The sequence below is a fragment of the Carya illinoinensis genome, chromosome 2, assembly GCF_018687715.1.
Source record: "Carya illinoinensis cultivar Pawnee chromosome 2, C.illinoinensisPawnee_v1, whole genome shotgun sequence".
NCBI lineage: Eukaryota > Viridiplantae > Streptophyta > Magnoliopsida > Fagales > Juglandaceae > Carya > Carya illinoinensis.
The window spans coordinates 34,840,533-34,857,433 of record NC_056753.1 but is presented as its reverse complement, the minus strand read 5'-3'; the positions used below and the strand labels follow the sequence as shown (position 1 = coordinate 34,857,433).

Sequence of the window (16,901 nt, the reverse complement as noted above, 5' to 3'; positions counted from 1 at the left end):
AGAGAGACAGAGGAGAAAACTAGTTTTCAAAATCTTTTGGAGGCTATTGGAATTTATTTAATAATTTAGAACACTAATATTAATTAAGGCTTTGATGGGGAATCTCTTAAAGCATGCTCACGTTGGCCAAAAGTTGAATTATTTGCGTAGAAAAGATTCACATTAAATTGAGTAAATCTAAAATATTTTATATTTTTTTATAATTATTAGCTAAAGATGGAAGACCACTTTCATTTACCAAAAATTAAAATATTACTTTCTCACTCCTACACTTTCATTTTACCAATTAAAATATTAAAATATTTTACACTTACATTTCAAAGGATTAAATGACCTTTGAAAATATGTATTTTTAATATTAATATTAATTATAATATAATTATTAATAATATTAAATTGATAGAATTATAAAATGTGATAAAAATAATTTTTTTATAAAAAATATTAATTTAATAATATTTTATTATTATATAGAGAATGTATGGTTAATCTAATATGGAGATTGAATTTAGATGAAATAGGTAAATATAAATAAGTGTTGATATTTGTCAAATTTAAAGATAAATTTGGCCAAGCTAATAAAGATGCTCTTAATCCACTACTATTGATGTGGCTAGATTTGACCACCGCATTTTCATATATATATATATGAAATAATATGTTAAATTATATAATTATTTTTATTATAAAATAAATTTAAAGGATCATATGAAATTGTATCAGTTTATAAATTTATTTTTGTGATATATCTTTATAATTATAGCTATTATTTATATATATATATATGTATCTTACTCTTATGCCCTATATATAATATTAAAAAGCATAAATAATTAAAAAAAATTTAATTACAAGTATAATTGCGCACTAATATATGTACTAATCTAATATAATTAGTTAAAAAGTAGACTTTATTAAAAATAATATTAATTTAAATTATTAATTATGAATGAATCAGTATTGATACGTAGATTAATACACAAATTTACTTATACTTGATCAAACTCAAATAATTAATATAAAACTCGTCTATCTCTTCTGGTTTTATAAGAATCGTTTCGAATGAAAACACTTCCGGCCGGGGCTTTGGAAGCCAACAAAATGCGAGAAAGAGGACGAAGGTGCTTCCTGATGCGCACCTTGCAAGAAAGTTCGTCCCAAAAACATAAGTACGCATGGCCCATATACCCCAGACAAAAATGGATAACCTTAGGAATATACAAATAAATTCGACGAAAAGAGAATTAATTCAACTATAAACTCATTAAATATATACATGTAACATATTGGGCCACAATCTCTACGTAAATTCTAGACTCCCAAACACAGACTTCATCAGCAACTGATTTTTCTCCTAGATTTTGCACTTTGGACTCGGGACCTTCGACGTTCTCTCTATCTCTAACCAGAATGCCGAAAATATAGCGCGCACACAGAGAGAAAGAGGCTAAAGAAGAGAAAAGCCATTTAAGTTCACTACCCTTTTATCACTATCGTCTCTGGCATCTTTCCTCTACCCCTCTCGTCGTTTTTCATCGTCATTCTACTCCAAAAGGTGCAACTCTTTTCCCGGTGGCTAAAGTTATTGAGTAACACATGGCGTGCATGAAGTTGGGATCCAAATCCGAAGTCTTTCACCTTGATAACCTAACCTGGTCGGTCATTTCTTGCCTTTTGTTATTTATTACCTGTTACCATTATCTTTTTTTTTTTTTATTTTTTTGTTTCTAATCTGATTATAATTTGGTCTCAGTTTGTTTTACAATGTGATTATAATTTGTTAAAATTGAAATTTTGAACTCTGGGTTTTCGATAATATTGAATGCCACTTGATGTATTCGTGAAGTTTTGCATTATGAAATCAAACTTTTGGGCTTGGTTGTGAGGGTTGTATTGACGGTCGAGAAGGCTGTGACGGTATAAAGGAACCTATAAGAAATATAGAATTCACTGTATTAGCTACTAAATTATTCAAATCCTAATAGCGAGAGAGATAGGGCAATTTTACCTGTATTTTGAATTTACTCAAACTGGTTCGACTTCGAGTCCTTCCGTCTGGACACCAACATCGTTAATCGTACGAGCCTCCCTGCGTGTTCTATTAGCAAGGGCTTGAAAGGATGAGTGAGGCTGAAAATTAAAGGACACGCATTACTTTGTGTTTCTTGTCTACTTCAACATGGCTTTCTGGGCGGGTTTTGAAACCCTATAATGAAATCCTGTTTTAATCTAAAGAAAAAAAAAAAGGAATCTGGCACTGTCCCTCTCACACGGAAATGGCTTTAATTGTATGGTCAGATTTCCATTTCAAACACCTTGGCGGATGGATTTTCGAAAGGAAAATTCGGCATCAGATTTCCATGATGTTTCTGAATTGTCTTGTAACCTACTTGAGTGTCCAATTGATTTTTTGGAGTATAGGAAGTCTGTTTGTTGCCTTGGTTTAGATGAGATTTATGTACATCAAATTGGTTTCTCAAATAATTGCATCCCCCAGTTATGAAGAGATTATTGGATGGTTAAGACTATAGTGGCATTTGCCTACATTGGTTCGTTTGTATTGTTTGCAATGTGATAGCAGTTCAGTGGTAGGATGAAATGTACAATTCCATCCAACAAACAGCTCTTTTTTATTTCTTAAGAAAAATATGTTAAGAATCTGTTAGATGTAATAAATTAAAGTGTTGTTTGTGTTTGCAATGGTTCCTGCAATGATCAAGACGAAAGTTGCTAGAAGGACTGGTGGAATAATTTGATTGACATCTCGTTGAGTAACATTTTCTCCTCTCTTTAAGAGTTCTTTTAAGCCAGAACTTTTGCAGGCTTTGCTCAACAGGGCTTCCTAGTGATGTCATTCTTGAAGTTGGAGAGAGGACCTTCCATCTGCACAAGGTGCATTTACTTGGCCTAGCCTTTGCTCTGCTACTTGAGTTCTCATTATTTATGGCACATGTGGATTTCGCCACTGCGCTTTAAGAGGCATGTAATGCTTACATCATGACTTACATTGAGATGATGCTTGAATAAATCACATCAATGTGCAACCTTGGGTCTCTGATCTTCTTTGGTTGTTGTATTTTGTGTCTTGAGGTTCTCCTCATGTACAAGATGCCTGACTAGAAACGATCCAAAGTAGCCGGTGCTCATAAACAGAAATTCAATCTTTTCCGCATTTAAATGTTTAGACTTTTTTGGGAACTGAAATGTATGATAGAAATAATCTGAATTCTTCTACGTGATCTCCCTCTTCTTTGTAGACCTGAAATTTAAAAAGGAAAAATAAAAAAACTTATTTTTAATTAGATTTGTTGATAGGACTTTATAACAATCATGTGTGCAGAATAGAAGCTTAATAATGAGCTTTTTATTTCAGATTTCTTGTAATTAGGGATGTGCAAAAAATATGACATGCAGCTCTCAATCTTAATGATGAGCATAACTGATATTCTTCTTCATATTTCTCCTCTTCTTTTTAGTCCTGAAGTTCTGAAGAAGGGAAAAAGATAAAAATAAAGACTTGTCAGTTATATTTGTTTTCAGGAAGTGATAAAAATAATGCAAGCTGAGTAGAAGCATAGCTATGATATTTTCTTCTGGACTTCTTCTAATTTGGGATGTATGGAAAATCATGGAGATCCTTCTCATTACCTTTTTTTGTTGTTTATTACTTTTATTATTGTCTTTACTGGTCATCATGCATGTCTGGTTTCACTCTTATGTCTTACATACTCATAAAATGCATTCCCTCTCTTCCTTTCTTGACATGCCAAACAGTTTCCCTTGCTGTCCAAAAGCAGACTGTTAGAAAATCTCATTGGAGAGCTTTCTGGCGAGGATGAGACGAAGTGTGTTTTGCAGCTACATGACATACCTGGAGGAGCCAAAACCTTTCTTCTTGCAGCCAAGTTCTGTTACGGGGTTAAAATAGAGCTCACTGCATTAAATGTGGTCAGGCTCAGGTGTGCAGCTGAGTATCTTCAGATGACTGAAGACTGTGGAGAGGGGAATCTTATAATGCAGACTGAAAATTTTCTTAATGAGATTTTTTGTTACTGGACAGACTCAATTAAAGCTCTTGAAACCTGTGAAGAGGTTCTACCACATGCAGAAGAGCTTCACATTGTTTCAAGATGCATTGATTCATTGGCAATGAAAGCTTGTGCAGATCCAAGTTTGTTTAGTTTGCCTATGTCAGGATGCAGTGATGTGGAAAACCCAGGTGCGGCTGGAATTTGGAATGGAATACGCACGGCAGCTAAGCCCAATCCTGTCAGTGAAGATTGGTGGTATGAAGATGTGTCCATTCTGAGATTTCCTCTGTATAAAAGACTAATTCTGGCTGTAGGAACGAGAGGGATGAGGGCAGAGAGAATTGCTGGGTCCGTTGTCTACTATGCAAAGAGGCATCTCCCCTTGTTGGGTAGGCAATCAAGCTTCCAGAATGGGAACTGTGCTGCCCCGGGATTAGCTATTTCTGCCTCATCTGATGTGGGTCAAAGGAATCTTCTTGAAGAAATTGTCGAGTTACTACCCATTGAAAAGGGTGTCACAGCAACTAATTTTCTTCTTAGGCTTTTAAGAACATCGATGATTTTAGATGCCAGACAATCATGTCGCGATAATTTAGAGAAAAGGGTTGGCGTTCAGTTGGATCAAGCAGCTCTTGAAGATCTTCTGATACCAAATATGGGTTACTCAGTCGAGACCCTTTATGATATTGACTGTGTTCAACGGATTCTCGATCACTTCATTCTGGTAGATCATGGTTCTCTTGATTCTAATTCTAATTGTATGGTATATGAAGGGCAGTTGATGGGAGGTTCCAATTCGCTGACCCCAATGACAATGGTGGCTAATCTGGTGGATGGTTATTTAGCCGAAGTGGCACCTGATGTTAACTTGAAGTTATTGAAATTTGAGTCGCTAGCTGCTGGTATCCCTGATTATGCCAGGCCATTGGATGATGGAATCTACCGTGCGATTGATATATTCCTCAAGGTAACAAAATAAATAAATTCAAATGTGCTTCCGCTTATTGGTGATTTTCCCTGCAATATCTTTTGATTCTGGTCATCTTCTTCGATGGCTACAAGTTTCCAGAATATTTAAATATTTTTCAGTAACATGGTTTAAACTGGATAGTTATCGCCTTATTTCGTGTAGGAGTGATTTCTTTTTCCTGTCCCTCATATCTTATTAGATCTGCTTAATTTTGAAGGATACTCATTTTAGACTTATTTATCATAATGAGATTCATTCACCACGATTAACACTCAAGTCTGGTATATTTGTTCTGGAAATGGCTTAAAGGGAGAATAATTCATTTTATTACCAGGAAAAATAATAATTTTTAGTCACTTTATATATTTATCACTTTCTTTGTGTTTTAGAGAAGCAGCAACATAATATGGTGCTTGGGCATTAAACTTTTTTACTTTGTTCCTTCTTTAGGAGGCAATTTCTTTGACCAATAAATGGAAATGATACTTGTTTTCATGGTGGAATTACTAAACCATATTCCAAAAGAAATTTTCCTCATAACTCATTTCGTTTTCAAGCTCACTTAAGATGACCACATTGAAGATGACCACATTGAATCATATTAAATGTTTTTTCGTTTTCTTTGAAGTTACTTCCCATTGCATACTACATCATTTACCGTGTTTCCTAATAAAACTAAATTTGTCTCAACTTCAGGCTCATCCCTGGCTAACAGACTCCGAAAAGGAACAACTCTGCAGGCTCATGAACTGCCAGAAGCTCTCCTTGGAAGCCAGCACCCATGCAGCCCAGAATGAGAGGCTGCCACTTCGTGTCATTGTCCAAGTTCTATTCTTCGAACAACTTCGGCTCCGCACATCTGTTGCTGGTTGGTTCTTTGTCTCTGACAACCTTCAGAACTCTCAAAATCACAGTGGGAATCTTGCTTTGATCAGAAATGATGCCTCTACCCAAGCAGCAGGCACCACTCAAAACCATCTTGTAGCAGTTAATGACATGAAGGAACGGGTATCTGGGCTTGAAAAGGAATGCTCCAGCATGAAACAAGATATTGAGAAGCTAGTGAAGACAAAAGGAACTTGGAACGCCATCTTGAAAAAATTTTCTTTCAGACCAAAGACGAAATCATCCTACTATGATCCAAATGCATCGAAGCCGGGCAACAATTCCAAAACGTTGCCAGAATCGAAAGAACCATTTGCAAATGGAAAAGTAAACCATAACAGTGGTGAATTGGAAGATTGAATCTTATATCCTAATAGAAAGATTTGTTATTTTTTAGTTCACCAATAACTTCTTTTCTGTACCTCCGGCAAGTAGCTGCTAACTAGTCATCTGTTTCTGAGGGGTTTAGTTAATAGCGTAATAATTACACTTAGATATAACATTGTATTACAGTTCCGCTCACCTTTTAGATCTTCCTCGGATATTTGATATTTTTTTTTTAAGTTTTCAAAGTCGGATCCCTGCAGGTAAATATATTTTTACCGTGCGATCATTTTATAAGACCCTCAATTAAGAGACTAATATTCAATTTTCCTGGAGAAAGATATGACGTCACAAGGCCCCTCCTAAAGTGTCTTTTTGTCTGGACAGCCTCCTTAGATAAGATACTTACTACCGACAACTTGAGGAAAATGAGAATTATTATCGCAAACTGATGTTGTATGTGCAAAGGAGCCGAAGAGTTGGTGGATCACCTTCTTTTGCATTGTGATATAGTAAGGAGTCTCTAGAATGAAGTCTTTGCTCGACTGGATATGACTTGGGTCATGGTAAAAACCGTGGAGGCAGCCTTAACTTGCTGGGCAAGCTTAAGAGGTCGGCAACCTATTAAAGCTATTTGGAAGATAATCCATCTCTACATTATGTAGTGCTTGTGGCAGGAGGGCAACAAATAGACTTTTGAAGATCATGCGAGATAATTGGAGGAGCTTAAAGTTCTATATTTTAGAACTCTCTGTAGTTGGGCTATTGCTGTTGACTTCAATGGCATGACCTTTCATGATTTTCTTGTCTCTATTGTGCCTACCTAGTTAGGACATCTTGCCTCTTTGTAATTCTGGCTTTTGCCCATCCATTTTTGATTAATAAAATTTGTATATTTATCAAAAAGAAAGTTTTCAAATCTGTTCTCTTATACCATTGATCTTTGTCCCTTGGTCTTTAACCGCTGTATATTCTAACCAGGTGCATCAAACTACATGAAATATAACTACTTAAAAAACATGCGTACAGCAAAGAGCTAGCGACTGTAGAAGATAAGAATCAGCTCTTGAAACCATAGAATCGACTAATAGAAAACAAAAAAAGAAACAAAATTAACTTGGTTCGAATCGCGTGCCAAAAAGTAATCATATTTAGAAAGAAAACAAGAAGGAAACGGTTCTGTCATGGCTGCTCTTCAACGTTGGGTAGGAATTTATTTAAAAGAGTGGTAGATCATGCAAACTTCCTACAATGTTTCATAAGCTAAATCAATCCGTCAAGCTGAAGACGCCGAAATCATGACCGCCATAGAAGAAATTATCCTCATCCAACTGATCCCAATTATCACCCGTGAAGTAAATGGTATTGGATCCACACCCTTGAGCGTACATCATGAATGGACAAGGAGATGGAGGAGTTTCCAGCCATAGATATATATATTAACCGGTCACCCAAAGACTCCACCTTCTCTCCATGTCTTCTGAATCTGGTCTTACTTATAGACATGGAATTTCTTTGTAAGGTATGGACAAACTGATCGAAGGTTGGGTGTCCTCAGCCGTAACAAGTTCAGAGTCATCAATTGCTATCCCCTCTGAATTAGCAAAGTTCGCTATAAGCCTATAATCCTACTCATGACGAGCAAAAGACCTCCCAATGATTCCACCAAGTAATATCGAGTGAAAACTTCTCCAGGTCGACTTCTATTTTCCATGCATAGACAGGACAAGGTCTGATGATCTTTGCGGGAAAAACTGACAGTAAAACGATATCATTTGTACAAATTATTTCAGAAAAATTTAAAAGAGTAATATTATGTACAATTATAAGATGTGAAAGTATCGTATAGTCATTTTAAAAAAGAATAAAATTTATTATTAAAAAATTAAATTTATTTTTTTATATAAATATCATATTTATTTATTTTTTAAAAAAATAATTATGCATTACTTGCGAACTCATTACAATTATCTTCTAAAATAAGATAACGAGAACTACTTATTGCGTCGAGGTTCGTAGTTATAAAGCGGGCTAAAGATGCTGTAACATCTTTTCTCTTTTTTTTTTTTAAATCTTATTTTATTTTTTGTCGAGGCCTCAAGGTCCAACAACAGCTCACAGGTATTCTTGGGCTATTTTGTGCCTGATCAAGCCATCGGCCCAACGCTCAAAACATTTCACACTGCCTCGACGTCCTCTTCCACCGAGAATTTGCCGATCAGAGCAAAGCCCTAAAACGTCCAATTCCAGTCCTTTCGAGCTAGTTCCCTTTGTTTCAAATATAAACGAGGTACCGCTTTTCTTTCTTCCTTCCTTGCTCGCTTTATTGTTTGTTTGGTTTCTGAGAAAATGATATAATTTTTTTCACAAACGTTAAAAAAAAAAAAAAAAAAAAAGGTGAACTGAGTGAATTGAGACGGTACCATGTCTAATTTAATGCAGGTTTAATTTGTCTTGTCCTGCATGTGTCGAGTATTGGTTTGTGTTAGAAGTTCATGTGAGTCAAAATAAATCAGAGTGAAAGGATTAATATTGGGTAAAGCATTTGTAGATGAATATGTAGAGGTTTCTTGAGAAAATAAGGGGGGAAAGGTTTGATTTTTCATGAAGTCATTTGGTTCTAATAGATTATTGGCCTTTAGGATAGCTTCACGACAAAAAAAGTTAACTATTGGGTAACGTCTATTGGGTAACGTCTCTAGGTGTTCTATGGCATTTACCAGAATTATAATCAGTGGTAGTATACCCTCTTTTCTGTATTGGTAACTCTTCACACCCAACCAAACTTATCAGATTACATTATTTATTCTTCTTCTTCTTTTCTCTTATCTAAAATGTTTTCAGTTAATGAATCAATTTGAAGCTCCAAGGTCAGAAAGTTGAGCTAATTTGGCTTGTTGACTAGCTACCCCAGGAAGTGATCTTAAGCTTAAGTGTAAGCTTGATGTTGCAATGTAGGTGCTCCAATGGTATGCAGAAATGATAATCAGTGAGACAACGACAAGTATGTCTCACAAAAATACTAACATATCGGCTACCATGGCTAAGATTCAGATTTCAAGCTTGTCATTTAAACGATGGGGTAGAAAACACCCATTTATCAGATATGGGCTTCCAATGGTCTCGCTCACGGTGTTTGGGGCCATTGGTCTTGGTCATCTCTTACAAGGCAGGTTAGTGCTGTTGTTCTTCTCTATTTACAATTTCAAATCTTCTGATCTCACTGTTAATTCCGTTAAGAGAAATTATATTACAAGAAGTGCCGTTTTATCTTGTCAAACATTCTGAGGATTGGAGAGAGCATTTGTGATAAAATTGGGTTTTTCCTTTAATTTTTGGAACTTTACGAGCAATTTTATTAGGAATATAAATTTTCTGAACAGTGGCATTGAGGAATTTTTGGTTTAGGTCCTTTGTGTATGGATCTAAGGCACGCCCGGTTAAGTAACTTGGGGGCCATAGTCTTGCGGGGATCATATGGCCTGACTGCTGAAAATGTCAAATATATGAATTATAAGCAGATCTTCTACGTTTTCAGCCATAGACCTCTTTCTTCTGGCCCGCTACCAATTGTACCCTTTGGATGCCCGTCCCTGTTACATTTTGTTTTTTCTGTCACTTCTAGAGCAATGTAAATAATCAAATTTAATTTGTTTTATTGGAACGAATTTCCAATATTTAATTGAGATGTGAAGAGGGGGAGCGGCATCTTTGGGGGTGTCATAGAAAGCCCTCCCTTCTTGTTCTTCTCCTTGGATGATATTGGTACTAAGTTCTCATTTTCCAGCAAGACTGAACTGTCCTGAACACAAAAAGTGGACTCTTTAGCAGCTTGAAGCCCTTTTCTGTTTTTAAACAATCCAGATTTTACATATAAATAATCTAGTCATCTCTTTGTAGGTTGTTAAGCTACTTCATCTCTGTGGGATGCCACTAAGGCTATGTACAGGAATCAAAGATACAAACTGAGTTGCTCATTTTTATTTTTTTTTTGTCACTTTCTCAATGCTAATTATATTCTGGTTTTTCCCATTTCCTACAAAAATGAGTAAAAGTTCAAGATGGAATATTCATGTATATTTCTTTTGCTGGCTCTACCATGGGTGTGTGTTATTTTCCTCAGCATATAAATCTCAAATGAAAGAAATGCTTAACAAAATGAAGACAGTTTGTTTGCTATTATTTGTGCTTGCTCTGTAATATTGGACTTGCTGGTGATTTCTTAAAATGGTGTTGTCATCATTGCTGTCGTTGTTATCGCCATCATCATTTCTTTGATCTTTTTTTTCCCCTCTTCTCCTTCTCCTAAAGTTTGGTGCGCTTCTAGTTCAGTAAGGACATTGCAAAGGTGAAGGATGATCAAGAATGGGAGATCACTGAGACAAGAAAAGCACTGTCTAGAACAGGACCTATAGAAGCATATAAACCAAGAAAAATCTCATTGGATGAAGAGCTAAAGGTAGAGGACTTTTGCAGGTATAATTGAATACAATTGAGGGTATTTGCTGCTCATCTGTCTGTTTCTGTGTAGGCTTTGCAAGAGAAGGTGGACATAAACAACTATGAGTACAAGAGAATTCCTAAACCAAATGACGGAAAGTGAGGCAAGTTTTTGCTCTCTGCCTGCTGGATAATCTCAGCCTTCGTATTTTCAATTTTTGATTTTGGTTAGCAGAACACTACCTATTTCCTTGATTCACGGGTGATCTCCTTTCCCACCCCCGTGGCTGTTGTTCAAAAGTGTATACTTTTTATACTTCAATTTGCGCTTGCGGCTATAAACGTGAATTGGGTTGTAAGATTCTTGAAGCAACAAAAGTTTTACTCAGTGTGCTCGTTAGTTCCTCTTTACATCTTTTTTCTAAACCAAGAGGGAATCAAAGATGAAGAATGGGAAAAGGATAAGGAAGAGAGTAACACATGATGAAAAAAATGTAACAATGGAGGCAGTTTCCAGCTAACAAGGGACAGTATCTGGATGGAATGTCTGTTGAGCACGTTAATCGTCTAAGCAAATTCTCTATGACTTCTGCAATAATGTTTGCGAGCATGCACTGTAAAACTGTTTGGAAAAAATCCAGGGGGGATGTATTGGTCCCAGACTGAGCCATATAAACCGATCGTCCCGTCAAAAGTTTCCTTCACACTTTTGGAACTATCGAATTTGGTAAACGTCTCATCGATTTATCTGAGATGATTTTCAGAAAATTCTTTGTTAAGGACCGGTATTCAGTCGGGATTAGTCTAAAAACCTGTTAGGCAGAAGGGTTGCAATTCTAGGGCATTGTTTGATAGGCCTGAATTCGTCAGATCGTCGTAGGAAGCAGATTTGTTTGCTTCCTGTCGGCTATCACAGGTTTGTACTCTTATAGAAGACCCGTCCTAGAATGCAATGCAACTCCATGTACGAGGAACACGTGCATAGTATAAAGATGAATGTTATGTGAAGGTTCAAGCTATCTTCGATTAGGAGTCGAACAGGCCAGTGTCCTCCGACTTCGGGCCCAAAGCCTCGGCAAGCTCGCACGCTGTGTAGTCTCGACTCTCCAAGGATTCGAAGGGAAGCTTAACTAATCATTAACTAAAAATTTCACGGTATTTCTTTAAGCCGCACCTCCTTATCTGCTTTAGAATTCATTGATACAGTGCAACTCAATCTGATTATAGATAGAGTGGATCATTAAAAAGCCAAAATCGCTGTTACGATCCCGAGGACCTTTACTATCCAATAGTCCTAGAGCTTTTGGATCAATAATGGGATCTTTACCAATTTTATCGATCGTTTTGAACTTAGATTGTGTCCCTAAATTATACATGAGTGATGAGACTGACACTTCAAACTCCATCATCCCAGGAAGCAGGGCACAAAATCAGTGCATCTGTTTTGTCTCTGCATGTGCATATGTTTTTTAAAGTCTACCTGTAAATTAAGTATTTGCACATCACGCACATATACCCACGAATGTAATCACGCAGAGAGGGGGCGAGGCTCGAAATGGAGAACACTAAACTCAAGAAAGTCACCATATTAACACAGCTTTGTGGAAATAATCGAGAGCAGGTAACTTACAAATCAGGCAAAAGAGTTCATCATATACCCAGGTCTCCCAGAGAGAAGAGTCATTCCTCGTTATGTACACGGTACACCCCCAACACAACACAACATGAAAAATGAAGGACTCCATGTTCTAAACCCTACCTAGTGCCCTTTTTTAACTCCCAATTATATTTTTTTCCCTTACCATTCTTCCGAGCTTTATACTTTATTCATTTATACATAAGATTGGAGCAAAATCACAGCCAAAAAACCTCTCTTATCTCTCAAATTTATCACCCTCCCCTGCACAAAAATTAAAAATACAGCAAAATGAGGGATGCAACAAAAAGCTATTTGAAGATGACCCCCACAATGATCCTGCAAAATTTACCTTAGCTTTAGCCTCTGGGCTGACGGACTACCTAGTAACATAGCCTGAGATCGAGAAAGCATCTCAACCATTGATGGAGTTTGATAAGCTTGAACAAGGCTTGAACCATCAGTGGAGTCACCTCTTGCTGTTGCTCTTTGCCACGAGTGTGAACTCATTCCAGAAAGAATATATGCTCTCCCAGATGCCTCGTACACATGCCTACTTGCCATCCTCTCTTGCATTTCTTTGAGTTCAGCATTCAGTGAAATGCACAGCCGATCATGGGATTTGGCTGAGACAGTATCTGACAACACTCTTCGGCAATTTTCGAGGATTGAAACTGCAGCAGCTAAGTCTCCCTGCTCGGCTGCAACACGTGCCTGTGCCATTGCCTCGGCTGCTTGGAGCCTGTTGTGTTGGCGGTCTACTTCTATTGCAACTGCCACTTGTTTAGCTATTTCGGGCCTCTCAATCCTAACTTCATCACTCTCCAATGTCATCATTTCTTTAGTTAAAGGATCCTTGAAAATACACCTCACCTTTATCAGTGATGTTTCACTGCTGGAAGGTTCCGTGGGGACATCGAGGGAAACTAGAAAATCCCTCTCTTCATCTGCATACAAATCTCCAACATCAATAAATCCAGTACGCCCATCAACCATCACACGGCTGGGGTAATTTCCTGCTTTCAGTGAGACAAGGTGGGTTTTTGTATGCACACAATCAACTCCCACTTGCAGCTTCTGCACCACAACACTCAACAGCCCCCCAATGCATTGAGCGAATGCATCCTGGATCACAGCTTCAGTCTCAATGAAAGAAAAGGTCCCTCCCGAAATCTCTGAAATTGAGTGCATCGATGAAGCATCATGATCCACACCAAATCCAAAAGCATGCACTGGAATCAGAGATCCTGTGTTATGACCACCATGAATAGATGAAGGGAGGAGCAACTGGTAATTTGGTTGACGTTGGTTACTGCCAGAGCCACTGACAGTATAAGTATCCTGCCCATCAGACAACAGTATTATACTTGCCACAGGATTCTTGTCCCTTCGGTCTTCCAGTATCTTAGCACCCTTTCTCAGGCCTTCAGCAATGTTGGTCCCACCATTAGCAACCAAAGAGTTAACAGCTTGCAGTGCCTGTTGCCGCCCTGAGTCTGACATCCGACGGAGGGGAAAGAGGCGACGCGCTGTGGAGGAGAAGGCAATAACTGAAAGCCTGTCATTGGAGCCAAGGTTCTGTATTACGAACCCCATTGCTCGTTTAAGCAATGCAAGCTTGGTCCCTGCCATGCTACCACTGACATCAAGCACTGTGACTAGATCAGCTGGAGCACGAGCAGTCTGAGAAAATTGTGGCAAGCTAGCATGGTTTTGGCTGGTATTTTCCCCTCTAATTGGAGCAGGGGCTTTTAGATGGACCAAAACAGTGAAGTTATTGCAAGATTTGGACCGAGGAATAGCTGAGACTTCTGGGTATGTTTTGATCTCTATTGTTTTAACAGAATCGTGACATGCAGCATTCTTATCGCAGCAGCTTCTTTTCGAAAATACTGGCTGGTGATGTAATGATTCATCATCATTAAATACAGCCGGCTCCGTAGATTGATAAAGTGGAATGATATGCCGCCGATTGATATCTCGAGTGGGAGGTAGTCGGCGGACCATGTTCATCAAAGCATCATTTTGGGGCCAACCAACTGGACCAATTGATGCCCTCCCAGGAGAAGGATCTAAACTAGGACCTTGCACAGGGATTTCTTTCCATTTTGCTCTGCAAACTGGACAGCTTTGGTTGCCATGCTTGACATTTGAAACGATGCAGTGGAAATGAAATGAATGTGAGCATTCTGCAGTGAAAATAGCATGACCACCTCCTTGTCTCATTTTGGTTAGGCATATTGAGCAAGTCTGCTGAGAATGAAAAAGAACACAAGCAAGATGAGCAATCTGACCACAGTTTTTGTCAAATTAGAGAGTTAAGATGTTGCACCATGAAGTTTAAAGAAAAGAAGGAATCAACACAACATGTTCCGAAAAGTCCAACAACTCTTGTGACCAATTGCATAGCAGGTGTTTGTCAAAAAAGAAAAGAAAAAGATCTTGTACCAAGGGCAAATGAATATATTCCGTTTCATTGTACCAAGGGCTTAAATGTAGAAGAACATTTTTTTTATATATTTTATAGGGCCCTTTTTTTCAATATTTGAGGTAGTTTACATAACAAGTTTATTTAAGTTGAAGAACCTATAACTGTTCCAGGCAACCACATCCAAGAAGCAGAATTATCTAAAGAGAAAAAAATGAGGAAAGGAAGTCAAACATCTGGTTCCACATATAGAGGAAACAGAAAGCTAAAATCAAAGGATGTAAATCATTGCCGCTCGCTCAAATCTGTTTTTATTTCCTTTATTGAAGTTCCAAGGAAGAAAGCTTGCAAATTAAAGACTCAAACAGAGAAGGCCACCAACTAGCTACTTTTATTCCCTCCAAGGTAAGCAGGAAAAGGAAAGGTAAAACCTATGTTCATCTTTTACTAGCAAGGCAAACATGAATGGTCCCGAAAAGGACTTGTAGCATAACCCCACAAGCCTAAGTAAGGAGGGGATCGAATGCTACACGACATTAAATATTTCTTGCACGCCTCAACAACTGCAAGAATATGATTATACCAAACAAAAATACGTAACAATTATTGAATTATGGACATCCTCATAAAAAAAATAAAAAATAAAAAAGTGAACAAAGAACTGCGAGATAAGTAGAGCCACAAAGGAACTCAATTTCAACTTATATTGAGGAAATTGTAGCAAACAAGAAATAATTGAGGTAGCATAACTTCAAATCACGTATCAAACAAGAAACCAAAAGACATGAAGAAATTTCGAAGATCTTTCACTTGTCCAGAAAGCGACAAGAAACTAAATTGATTTTTGTCCCATAACTTCCATTTTCAGTACCCGAAAAAATCCATTTTCCATTATTTAGTTAACCTCCGGACCCCGGTAAAGCAACTGAGTCCTACTACTAGACTGAGTTCGACAAAAATTTTAACTGCCAACACAACCGAGAACACTATATCAATGAATTTATATATCTTCTGCCGCCATTTTCTTAGCAACCAACGAAAGCAAACATTCAAAGATTATAAACAAAAACCAGTAGAACTCGATAAGGGAAAAAAACCCCCACACACAAAACACTACACCATGCAGCTACTATAGTTATTAAACAACTTGATACCTTGGACGATTTGCTGCCACTTTTTGGCAACCTTAAACCGTGAGAAGACGGTGTGGGCGTGCTTGGCTGCGAAGAAACAGTGCTCCATTTGTCCGGAGAGAGCAGAGCAGCATCTGACAGCCTCTCAGGTGCCTCTAGAGAAGGAGGCGAATCCTCTAAAGTTCTTGGGCCAACTACACAAAGATTGAGACCCAGTGAGACCTTAGCTTTTCTCCATTTGCCTCCCATTTTTCGCTTTCAGATTTCAAACAAGAAAAACCCAAAACAAAAAACCAAGAATCCACAATATTTAGCCCGAGAGAGTGAAAATAAAAGGCAAAACCAAGATCTCAAAGAAGTGCTTATGTGCCGCGAAGTTTTTTTTTTTTTTTTTTTCTTGTTTCTCTCTTTCTTTTAGCTGAGAGTTCAGAGGGAAAGACCGAGAGAGGAGGGAATGGGGGCTTTAGGAAAAGTGAAAATGGAGCCGAATACCAAGATAGAGAGTGGGAGGTTCAATGTGGATTTATAGTTGTAGAGATATATTAGAAATACTTGGCTTTGAGGTTCAATGTGGGTTTTAGGCTTAAAAGATGTCAAAGGGAGGGACTGGGTCGTTGAAGAATGGGGAGTTTGAGAATGTACTAGTCTTCTTGGTGTTCTCGGCCGCCATGGTAGGCTCTGAGAGAGACAGAGAGAGAGAGAGGAGAGGAGGGGGGCGTGGGTTATTGAGGATTTTGACCTGCTTTGGATCGTTGAGATTTTTTATTAGCGGTACAAGGACATGAGTAAAAAATAAAAGCACGTTTTGGTTGAATTGGGAAAGCAAGCTGCTTTATACCCTTGATAGCTTCCATTTCCTGTATTACCCCTCTTATTTCTATCAATTTATCGTTCGTTGTAGTTTAGGGCTACGTTACATGTCCATGGAATGAGATGGGATCGGTTGATAGTTTTAAATAAAATTTAAAAATTAAATAAATTATTATTATAATTATTATTTTTTTATAATTAAAAAATTTATAACGATGAAATGATATATTTCTCAATTGAAACT

General features: G+C 37.5%; 3 protein-coding genes across 5 annotated transcripts; 2 read left to right on the top strand and 1 right to left on the bottom strand.

Annotated features, from left to right (window-relative positions):
• Positions 1-1,152: 1,152 nt before the first annotated feature.
• LOC122301295 (BTB/POZ domain-containing protein At5g03250-like) lies at positions 1,153-6,549 on the top strand. Of its 2 annotated transcripts, none has more exons than XM_043112533.1 (4): positions 1,153-1,655; positions 2,837-2,892; positions 3,775-4,998; positions 5,698-6,549. In XM_043112533.1, exons 3-4 carry the CDS (start codon positions 3,982-3,984, stop codon positions 6,244-6,246), a joined length of 1,566 nt encoding a protein of 521 aa, XP_042968467.1. In that variant the 5' UTR covers positions 1,153-1,655; positions 2,837-2,892; positions 3,775-3,981; the 3' UTR covers positions 6,247-6,549. The 2 variants fall into 2 exon arrangements, with proteins under 2 accessions (XP_042968467.1, XP_042968466.1); XM_043112532.1 differs by having other exon boundaries at positions 2,823-2,892.
• A 1,748-nt stretch (positions 6,550-8,297) lies between these two features.
• Positions 8,298-11,038, top strand: LOC122301294. The gene is made up of 4 exons (XM_043112531.1): positions 8,298-8,500; positions 9,169-9,383; positions 10,543-10,669; positions 10,742-11,038. The coding sequence occupies exons 2-4, from the start codon at positions 9,190-9,192 to the stop codon at positions 10,811-10,813; spliced, it is 393 nt and encodes a 130-aa protein (XP_042968465.1). The 5' UTR covers positions 8,298-8,500; positions 9,169-9,189; the 3' UTR covers positions 10,814-11,038.
• A 1,178-nt stretch (positions 11,039-12,216) lies between these two features.
• LOC122301293 (E3 ubiquitin-protein ligase WAV3-like) lies at positions 12,217-16,641 on the bottom strand. Of its 2 annotated transcripts, none has more exons than XM_043112529.1 (3): positions 15,869-16,641; positions 12,639-14,539; positions 12,217-12,550 (listed from the first exon to the last, which is right to left on the bottom strand). In XM_043112529.1, the coding sequence occupies exons 1-3, from the start codon at positions 16,094-16,096 to the stop codon at positions 12,541-12,543; spliced, it is 2,139 nt and encodes a 712-aa protein (XP_042968463.1). In that variant the 5' UTR covers positions 16,097-16,641; the 3' UTR covers positions 12,217-12,540. The 2 variants fall into 2 exon arrangements, with proteins under 2 accessions (XP_042968463.1, XP_042968464.1); XM_043112530.1 differs by having other exon boundaries at positions 12,639-14,536.
• Positions 16,642-16,901: the final 260 nt, after the last annotated feature.

Bases quoted from the DNA above. Each gene is read 5' to 3' on its own strand.
- LOC122301295 (XM_043112532.1), top strand. From the start codon at position 1,597: ATGGCGTGCATGAAGTTGGGATCCAAATCCGAAGTCTTTCACCTTGAT. The intron at 1,656-2,822 runs GTCGGTCATTTC...GAACTTTTGCAG, and splicing joins CACCTTGATAACCTAACCTG to GCTTTGCTCAACAGGGCTTC. The intron at 4,999-5,697 runs GTAACAAAATAA...TCTCAACTTCAG, and splicing joins CGATTGATATATTCCTCAAG to GCTCATCCCTGGCTAACAGA.
- LOC122301294 (XM_043112531.1), top strand. From the start codon at position 9,190: ATGATAATCAGTGAGACAACGACAAGTATGTCTCACAAAAATACTAAC. The intron at 9,384-10,542 runs GTTAGTGCTGTT...CTTCTAGTTCAG, and splicing joins GGTCATCTCTTACAAGGCAG to TAAGGACATTGCAAAGGTGA. The intron at 10,670-10,741 runs GTAGAGGACTTT...GTTTCTGTGTAG, and splicing joins CATTGGATGAAGAGCTAAAG to GCTTTGCAAGAGAAGGTGGA.
- LOC122301293 (XM_043112529.1), bottom strand. From the start codon at position 16,096: ATGGGAGGCAAATGGAGAAAAGCTAAGGTCTCACTGGGTCTCAATCTT. The intron at 14,540-15,868 runs GTATCAAGTTGT...TTTCATTCTCAG, and splicing joins GTGGCAGCAAATCGTCCAAG to CAGACTTGCTCAATATGCCT.